Source organism: Zingiber officinale, chromosome 3A (assembly GCF_018446385.1).
Source record: "Zingiber officinale cultivar Zhangliang chromosome 3A, Zo_v1.1, whole genome shotgun sequence".
Classification (NCBI taxonomy): Eukaryota; Viridiplantae; Streptophyta; class Magnoliopsida; order Zingiberales; family Zingiberaceae; genus Zingiber; species Zingiber officinale.
In genome coordinates, this window is record NC_055990.1 from 93,113,746 (window position 1) to 93,124,506 (window position 10,761).

General features: G+C 30.7%; 1 protein-coding gene across 3 annotated transcripts in view; it reads left to right on the forward strand.

Annotated features, from left to right (window-relative positions):
- LOC122052050 (protein RICE SALT SENSITIVE 3-like) overlaps window positions 1–7,300 on the forward strand; it is a 32,382-nt gene extending 25,082 nt beyond the window's left edge. For all 3 annotated transcript variants that reach the window (XM_042613438.1, XM_042613439.1, XM_042613441.1), the window contains 3 exons: window positions 43–84; window positions 180–236; window positions 6,894–7,300. In XM_042613438.1, the coding sequence (XP_042469372.1) occupies window positions 43–84; window positions 180–236; window positions 6,894–7,223 (429 nt within the window). In that variant the 3' untranslated portion in view covers window positions 7,224–7,300. The remainder of the gene's footprint in view (window positions 1–42; window positions 85–179; window positions 237–6,893) is intronic.
- Window positions 7,301–10,761: the final 3,461 nt, after the last annotated feature.

Consider the following 10,761-nt stretch of genomic DNA (forward strand, 5'->3'; position numbering starts at 1 on the left):
ATGAAATTATTAATTCTACAATGTTTGTTGAATTTGATCCAGCAACCAAGAACATGGGAGGCTCAATTCCAATCAGGCATCAAGGTCACTGTATATATACATATTAATTCATTCTTATGATTATTTAGATTAAGCCATGATAATTTTGAGTAATTGTTATTAATGCTTTATTCATGCAGACTATTGCTCTGGTGGCAGTAAAGGAAGGTGTTGTGCAATTAGGATCCATCGACAAGGTTTATCTCTTTTTTTTCATCTCCTTTAATTTATATGATTTATAATAAATTTTGGAAAAAAATTAAATAAGCACCCTTTTTATTAAATCATAAAAAGCATCCTCTTTCATTTATTATTAAAACAATATCCCATTTTATCTTAATATATTTTTATTTTAAAAAATATCTTTATGTTCAACATTATCATAACTACCAAATCATAACGGAATACTTCAACTATAATCAAAACTAATAACATTAAGATGTAATAGTCACCGTTTATAGCTACTGCAATATAAACATTTCATGTAATCAATATTAATTGATATTATATTATAATAATTTTGAATCATAGCTTTTATAATATAGAGTTTGTTTTTAGTGAATACTAATTGACATTATGTTGTAGCTGTTAGATCGGGTAGACCAGTCAGAAGGGGTGAATAACTTACAATAAAAATTTAATATTTCTCTTGTTTTTGAGCTAGTAAAGACACATTAATTATTTAAAAACAAATAATAAACAATATAAAGTAAGAGACTCAGCTAATCTAAGACAATAACAGCTCACTAAAAGATCTCTTTCTTCGACAAGGTCAAAGGCAGAGAAATCCCTTATAACAGTTGGAAGCTTAAACTTCGACAAAATAGAAATAGAAATGAAAGTGCAAGTGTGATGTGAACTCCTAGCTTTGAGGCACTCTTTATAGCCCACTGATCAAAGTGATCATTTTGCTGACATGACAATTTGAGGCACCTCGATTAACTGGGGGCGCCTCTGGTCGGATGAAGCTTGCCCACATTCAATTGATCTGGCTGAATGGAGGTGCCTCGGTTCATCGGAGGCATCTTGATTCCAATAGAAGTACCTCAATTCAATCGAAGGAGCCTCAGATTGGCTGACATGGATTTCATTGCTTATCTTTTCATCAAAGGTCTCCAACTCTTTTAAGGTGCCTTAGATCATCCGAGGCGCCTAAGTCTGCTGCATGAGAGGTGCCTTAGACCCATTGGAGGCACCTTATATTTCACTTTAATAGGGTGCCTCTAGTCGATTGGAGGTACCTTGGATGGTTAACTTCCGAGTTTATCATCACTCTTCACACGCCTGAGTGATGATCCGGTCGTCCAGAGTTGAGCTCATTTGAACCCAACTCTAACCTTTTTCTTAAGTTGGCTTCCTCTCGGCTTCTCGTCCCTCAGATACATCGTGTGCGTACTTATCGCTCCATCGATGTATTCTTCCACATCTCTTTTTTCGTCGGATGCACTGAGCTCATTGACTCCCTTTCCATGTCATCCCTCTCACTCGTTGCATCTTCCGATTGATTTATTGTGTTCCTAAGTCTCTGCACACTGAGACACAATATATCAAATACACAAGGACTAACTTAACTTAGTTGATCAATATCAAAATTAACTCCGGAGTACTTACAATCTTCTTATTTTTGATGTATATCGATCCAAGTTAAAGATAGGATAAACAAACAATAAAAGATTTATGTTAACAATTTAAAATATTAAATTTTGTAATTAAGTATAAATAATAACATTGCAATATCCCCTTTAACTTAACTCTCATAATATCTTCTCGTTTGATCACATAAAAAAGCAAATAAAATGGAAAAATAGACCAAAAAAAACATGAAAACATTTCTAAGGGTTTTACTAATAGCATGATAGTATATATATATATATATAAATTATTTTTCATAGAAAATAATTTCTAAGAAGTATACGTTAAATTCTTAAAATAAAATTTAAAAATTATTTATAATTTTAAAAAAAATCTAGAAATTTTTGTCAATATTAAACAGTAATCTAACCATAGAAACAATTTCACAAGAAAATTTTTCTTACCACCAAAATAAATATTTTTGCACAGAAATAGTTATTTTTGAAATTAAATATTTAAAAATAGATTTTAACGTCAAAACATTTTACTTTTTTTTCTAACTATGCAAATTATAACTGATATCTATCGAAAAATTAGGTTTGTCCACAATCTATCTCTCAAAATTTTTAATTTAAAAAGTTCATGTAAAATTATTTAGTGGTTGGAAATTTTCAAAAAAAAAAATCTCTTAACAAATAACACATTTTTCTATCAAGGAAAATTTAAACAAAAAACAACCGAAGAGAAAATTTATGAAAAATAATTTTATCACTAATGTTAATAAATAACACAAATTTATTTTCTAACATGCACATAAAAATAGTTTAATAAGTTAGAACAACCCAAAATAAACTTCCACCTATTGGATTAATCAAATATTTTTTTAGAATATTATTTTTAATAATTTTTATAATTTGTCTCATATGATTTCTAACATATCAATTAAACTCTCTATAATTTCTAAAATTTAAAACTGATAAGAAATTTGAATTTGAGCATAAATAATTCTTTTCTAGTATCTATATTTGATTTTTTTTTAATTTTACATTTTTAATTTTAACTTTATCAAATTCTTCCTCTAAGCATACATTTTCTATCTTATTTTTTAAGGAAAAATGATATGCTCAAGGAAAAAATCTCAATGAAATACTCAAGGATAGATGCATAAAATGATGGGGCCTACAAAAAGTGAAATGGTGAGCCATGAATTTATGTGTCTATCCTTGAGCATTTCATTAAGATTTATCCTTGAGCGTATCATAGCTCTTTTTTAAGTAGTATTAATCCTTTTTAGATCTAGATACTTGGTTTGTAATTTGTATAAAGTTCTAGACAACATTTCATAGCATCTTAAAGTTGATCAAAGAGAATGTTACGTACCTCACTTACCGTGTCAAATTAGTAGGTTGAGGCTTCTGATCCTCTTCATTGTTGTTTTCTTCTAAAGAGCTTTCGTCATCTTTAGATAGGCGGTTGACCGTTAGTGCTAGTCCAGCATATTCCTCTGTCTTGGACTCTCCTGATGAAGACTAGCTCTAAGTTGCTTTGAGGTTCTTCTGTTTAGACTTTCTTGACCCTTTGTCCTTTTCTTTTTCTTTGTTCTTTAATCTATGGTGGTTGTTCTTGATATGTCTTTTTTCACTACAGTTATAGCACCTCATTTTCCTTCTTCCTCATAGAAGTTTTTTGGCCCATGTCTTATCAAAGTTGTTAGAATTAAAAAAACATTTTAAATTTTTTTACCATATAAGCCTCTTTATTTTTGTCGAGGGATGATTCTAAATCTGGTTCAATCTTTTTGGTTTTTAGCGCTAGGTTGTGTTTCAACTCCTTTTCTTTTCTGAGTTATGCACAACGAGATTCATGAAGTTCTAAAGTTAAAAATAAACTTTTTAAAGTACTTACCTCGAGATCCTTGGAGATATAGTAGGAGTCTATGATTGATGTCCATTCCAGGGTTCTTGGAAATACATTTAATGAGTACCTTAGTGAATCTATATTTGTTAGTATTAATGAGTACCTCTTTCAATTTTGCGTGCAGTTGTACTATCGTTTCCCCTTCTTTTAGTCATTGGTTGCTTAGTTGATTTCAGAACAAGTCTCGTCTTGCTAGTTTGGTCTCCAATGTGCATTCATGAAGCTCCAGGAACTTCTCTCAGAGTTCTTTAGAGGAGTCGTATGTCTCAATCTGGTTGACTTCTTGAGACGGTAGTACCAGGGATGGAGCCACACCCAAAGGGTGGGGTGGGATCCAACCCAGTTTTTTTTTTTAAGTTAGTAGTATATAATGGATTTTATTTTTATTGGGCTTAAGCCCTAGGTAAATTATTTTGGCCTTTAACCTATTACAATTTTTTGTCTATTAACTTTCTTTTAGCCCAATAAAACATAGGAAACTCAAATAACCGATCAGTTTTCTCTCTTTATGTCATAATCTAAAACTCGAGGGCTATTACTTGTTAGGAAATGTCGCACTTCCCTGGTGCAATCATGCAATCTCAAAATTGATTGAGCTTACAGTATAAAGTTCATTTTGATATCAAGTTTGGGATATAAAATGTGAACCAATTTGAAAGCCGAAATCCTAGCTTGTGGTTCCATTTCTACTAAGTTGTTCTTTGATTTTTCAAAGTATTTAGTCATTTAATTAATTAAATTAGTCAACCCAAGATTAATATATTTTCTGGCTACGCCCCTCGGTAGTACGCTCAGCAGATGAAATTCTACCTTGCCGTTAGCTACAAAATTAGTTTAGTGTTTCTTGTTCCATTAGTGCTCTTCATTTTTTTCTCCGGTCTCATCCATGGTTGCTTCAAAAACATATTTAATTGTTAGCAATATATCGCTATTTGTTTTGAAAAATACTTCCATTCGTCGCTTCTAAAGCGTAAACTCCCTCTTGATCTTTGGTGGATGGATGCTTGATCCGACCATCTTCACGTTTCTTTAGTCGGCAGTTAGTCTTTCAAAGATGATTGGGCTATGATACCACTTGTTGGATTGGATGGAGTGACAAGAGGGGGAGAGGGCGAATAGCTTGCAATAAAAGTTAACTATTTCTCTTACTTTTGAACTAGTAAGGACATACTAATTATTTAAAAACAAATAATAAAAATATAAAGTAAGAGACTCAAAATTTTTACTTGATTTACAACCGAGGAGGTTGCTAATCCAAGACAATAACAACTCACTAAAAGATCTCCTTATTCGATAAGGTCGAAGGCAAAGAAGCCCTTTACAGTAGTTGGAAGTTTAGACTTTAACAGAACACAAATGGAAATGAAAGTACAAGTGTGATATGAACTCCTAGCTTTGGGACATTATTTATAGCCTACTGGTCGAAGTGATCATTTTGTTGATGTGGCAATTCGGGAAGCCTCGGTTGACCGGGGGCACCTCTAATTAGATGAAGTTTACCAACACTCGATTGATCTTTCTAAATGGAAGCGCCTCGGTTCATCACCTTAGTTCCAATAGAGGCGTCTCAGTTGAATCAAAGGCGCCTCAGATCGGCTGACATGGATTCCGTGGCTTATCTCTCTGCCAACATTCTCCAACTATTCTGAGGCACCTTGAACCATCGGAGGCACCTCAAATCCACTACACGAGAGATGCATCAGACATGTCGAAGGCGCCTCAGATCTTCACTTCAACAGGGCATCTTCAGTCGATTCCTTGAATGGTCAACTTCATCACTTTCACACGCTTAGGTGATGATCTGATCGTCCAAAGTTGAGTTCACTTAAACCTAACTCTGATATTCTCCTTAAGCATACTTCCTTCCGACTTTTCATCCCTCCTATAAGTTGCGCACGTCCTTCTCGCTCCACCGGTGTACTCTTCTGTAGCTCCTCATCTCTCGGATGCAACAAGCCCATCGACTTCTTTCTCGTGCTATCATTCTCACTAGCTGCAACTTCTGCTCAACTTATTGTATTCCTGAGTCCCTACACATTCAAACACAAGACATCAAATACATAAAGACTAAGTTACCTCAGTTGATTAACATTAAAACTAACTCGAGATACTTACAGTAGCAATTATGATTTCATAATTATTTATCTTGTAATAGTTATGAGATTATAACTATTATAATTGTGTAGCAATTACAGGATTGTAGCTGCTATACAATCATGTAATAGTTATAATCTCATAAATATTACAACATTGTAAAAAAATAAAGGTATTTTGAAATAAAAATAGGATAAGACGACTGTAGGGGTGACAGTTTTCTCCGAATCCGATAAAGGATCCAATATCCGAACCAAATAGAGGAGGCTTATGAAGAAATTTTTTTTGACCTGATTAAATAATCAGATAATCAAATATCGCTATCGAGTAATCGAGTATAGAGACGAGTTTAATATAATCCTATCCATATTTGATACAGATATCTGATTAAATTATATATATTAAAGAAAATTTTCTTTTCCAAATCCACACATTATTTTTGTTTGTATTTAATATATTTTTATTGAATATGAATAAATTAGTAGTATATTGTTTGTATTTAATATGTTTTTATTGAATATGAATAAATTAGTAGTATAGTACATGTTTAATTTATTTTTTTATATGATATTCTACTATATTTTTAAAAATAATGATAATGGGATGAAATGAAGAAAAATATTTGTATAGAGAATGTTTGATTCGAAGATGGATGTAGATAGAGGATGAATATTTGATGAGGATGAATACTATAGGGATAAAGATAAAAATTAAAAATATCAGCATGCAATGGAAAAATATGTTTTGATAATAAATGAAAAGGAACATCTTTCTACTATTTCAGTAAAAAAACAAAGAAGATGTGTTTTGACTTTGACCATAAATTTTCAGGCACTCAAATATTAATTAAAAGATTTTTTTTTCTTCGTATTTATCACTTTAAAATCTTTTACAATACCAATTAGCAATATTATCTTTTTAATTTGAGTGTATATTTGTTTAATATCTGGAAATAATATTTGAATTCAATTAAAATAAAATTTAAACAAATAAATGTGGAATTAAATAATTATCAACATTATTATTTTAATCGATTATCATCATTGGAATTTTATAGAATTATAGATTTCGTATAATATGTATATAATTAATTTTTTTAATTAGGAAAAAATATGTTGTGGCAAAATCTTTAAATTGTTAAATTAAAATCTATAATCACAAATATACTATTTTGTAAAAAATTATAAATGCTAAATTCTATAATAAATTTATATAATACATGAATTTAATTTATGTATGTAATATAAAATGCATCAAATTAATAAATGAAGGTAATGGAGGATTTGAGCTTCATCTTGTTGCTTCGCGAGAAGTTTAACTACCTTGAGAGTATCCCCGGTGTGCTCCTCCCCCACCCATCCTCCATCGCCGCCCTTGCTGCTTTTTCGGTCATCGACAAGCCTCCTCCTTCGCAATGGGCCTCCTTGCCTTCGTCATCTATGCCATCGAAATTCTACGATCATTATTTGATCACACCATCGATCAACAACCTCGAGTTGTTACTCTCAAGTCTACCGGTCTTTAAGTCATTCCCTATGATGGGGGCAAAGGAGGAAGAGACCGGCAATCATGGTAATGATGGTAGTGATTGTCACCTTTAAATCCACTACTTCTAATTAGTAATTAATTTTGTAAAATAATTTAATCAGTCGAATTGTTCTCTATTTGATGGAATCATATGTATGCGAAATTAATTTTCTGTTATTAAAAAAAATTAGTTAGAAAATCAAATACTAAAAATTTTAAAAATCTAGAGATATTTTTAACGATTTAATTTTTTTGATAGCATCTTGAAAAAAAAAAAGTATAAAGGGTAAATTGATATAAATTTAAAAAGTCTATAATTATTTTTTAAACAACCGTCAATATATTCTTCATCCCGATCGAAGATACTTTTTATCTCAATATTATTGTATAGTTACTACAATATACTAAACTAAATGAGCTCAATTTAATTAAAATTATTATACATAAAATATTGATATATTAAAGTATTTAAAATAAGAGTATTTTGAAGATCATAAATATGATGAAATATTATTTTAATGTTTTTAAAAATAATAATACTAATACTGATAAATGGTGCCTTTTAATTTTTGTCTAGAATATTTTATGATCACATGAAAATGTAATGGTTGCTTGCAATACTACTTCCAATTTTTTAATTACTCGTAAAAGTTATTTAAAGGAAATTATTTTAGAAGTATATTTTTCCTTACCATCTATAAAAAATATATTAAAGTTTAATATTTATTTAATACAGGACCAGAGAGAAACGAGTCTGTTGGCCAGTTTTTGAATCGGCTTTAAAATATTTGATTTATACTCGAAATTATTGAATTGGAGTTAGAATTTGAAACGCGCTTGATAATTTTTTCTAACTAAATTTAAATTTATAATATTTTATTTAATTATTTATGAGTCATTTGCGAGACGAGTTGCACTCGAATCCGACTGTAATTATTTTTTCATAATTTATCTGAATAACTCGAAAGTGAGTTCGAATTTAAATTATTTTGAATTATAATTTGATTCTGATATAGATTCAATCAATTCGGACTGAACTTAAACTCAAATTTTATTATATTTCCGTGCAATTCTAATATTATATATATTTTTAAATTTAAATTCAAATATTAATATTTTCATACTATTCGTTTGATTAAGGGGGCAGATCCTCTAGTCAAGAAAATTTTGGATCATAAGAGACCCTGTCTAGGGGTGGATTTAGGATTTTAGGTTTGGGGGGCCGGGTTTATGCAGTTTTTAGTTGTGCGATGATTTATCCATGAAAATGTTGTAACGAGGTAGTGTGATCAATCTATCAACAGGGATGGATCTAGAATTTTATATTTGAGCACCGCATACTAAGTGATAAAAATAAGTGGTATATAATTTTCAATAATAAAAAAAATACAATAATTAAAATAATAAATAGAATACTCACAGTGATGTCTAACATCTCGTATTATTCATGTTGTGATTATTGTCTCATTGAGCAGGGAGTTGCTCCTAACCAATTGTGGCAAAGGTGAATACGCTCGCCCCTAGCGCTTCTGCCAACCCGTCCCAAGGTCAATACGGAGGAGGTAAATCACGGGACGACTACTAGCCTTTGGAATAGTGACTAGCACATAAGGAAGACATTTACCTCGGCTTTGCCGAGATTCGAATCCCAGACCTCATTGTGGTAACATCTCATGCGCTAGCCACTAGACCCAGAGTTGCTCCTAACCAAACTCTATATCCAATAGTCCTCTCCCTTCTCAAATAATTTTACGAGGAATCACGAGGAAATATATTATGAGAATCATCCTACATATACTTGCTAATGCTACAATAAGGAAATATATTATGACGCTCATTAATTTCTGAATCTGCTTCCATTCGCTACCCTCCAAAGAAAGGTTTGAGAAATTGAAATTGGTGTTAGAAATTAAGTGGTAGAGATGCGTCCCTAGGCTAGTCCTCCTGCATCGGTCTTGTTGAACTTCGTGCTACTTTTGCTCGCCAGTTGCCATGATGTTAGAGCACAATTTCGAAAGTGATGAATTTAGACTGAAACAAGTCGAGCTAATTAGAGAGATTCAATAAAAGGTATTTGCATTACCGATTGAGGCACAAAATAAAATATGAATGAAGATGGAGCATACACATTAGATTTCATGGCTGATGTGTCTTTTGTCACATGATTACACGACCTTTAAACATATAGGGAATCTAATATATGTGAACATGTCCCAAAGTTAGAGGGGGTCGTGGCCCCCCTAGTCATGCACTAGATTCACTCCTGGCCCTGCCCATTCATTGGTTAGATGAACTGGACCCCACCTGTTAAATAGTAGGGTCCAATTCATCCAACCAATGAATAAATAAGGGATCAGGGATGATCTAGAGATCCTGTACCAGAGGATCCCTACCCTTGATTAAGTTCGTTTGCTATCTCTATGTATAATGTGAATATAATCAAGTCCCACGTCTAAAATACATATAAAAAATCGACTTATAAAATGAAAAATATTTACATTTGTATCAGATTTATTTTTTTGGAATAAAGTTCTAAAATGAATGTATATCATACGAGAATTATTATAGAAAAATTATCACCCTCTCCTCAACCGGAGCCATGAGACAAGATTAGAGGGGAGTGACTTGTCCATTGGTCAACAATGTAGGAGGACATTCCTTATAAGGACATTAAAAATAATAAATACTATTTTTAATTTTTATTAATATTTATAAATACAAATACATTATTTTATCTAATTTAAATTAAAATTTAAACCAAACCACTTTACTTTCTTGTATTCCAACAGATTTCCAATTATGAACTAATTCGAAATCGAATCTCGGATTTGCCATTCTGGTCTCATCCTTTCTCCCCATTAATGGCAGATACCAGCCCGGCGGAGTTCGTACCTTTTTAGAGCATCTCCAATCCAAATAGTTTAAAAGATTTATAAAATTAAAAAAGCTTAAAAAAAAAAAAAACTCTAATGAATGGGAAGATAAACTTTGAGATTTTTATTTTAAGAGTACGATTTAATTTTTCAAATATATTTTTTTTTGAAAATGGAACTATTAATCATTAAAAATTAATGTTTGACTTTTTAAAATCATTAATTATTTTATTTAATAATTAAATTATACATTTTTTGACAATAAATATATTTGATAAATTAAAAAAATACAAATGACTATAATTAAATTAAAATTCATAAATTAATTAAATATTAAATAAAAATTATAAATTAAATTAAATTTAAAAATCATAAATTCATTAATTTATTAATTAAAAATTACAAATAAATTAAATGAGAATTAAATAAAATATTAAGTAAAAATTATATAGAAATATTAAATGAAAAAATAATAAATAAAGATGTGTGATTTGTAATGTATGCCCCACAAAAAAATTGTATGGAGGTTTTTTTTATTGTGGAGAGAATAATAGATTTTTTCACTTTTGATGTGACATTAATACGACATATTGAAAATTACAAAAAAGTTTATGATGAGATTTAACTATTGGAAATGCCCTTAAACCCTAAATCTATGTTTGGATGAGATGAACGAAGGTTCATTAATGGAAAAGAAAAGGGGGGAATGCAGTAAAAGGGAAGGAAAATAAACAACTTA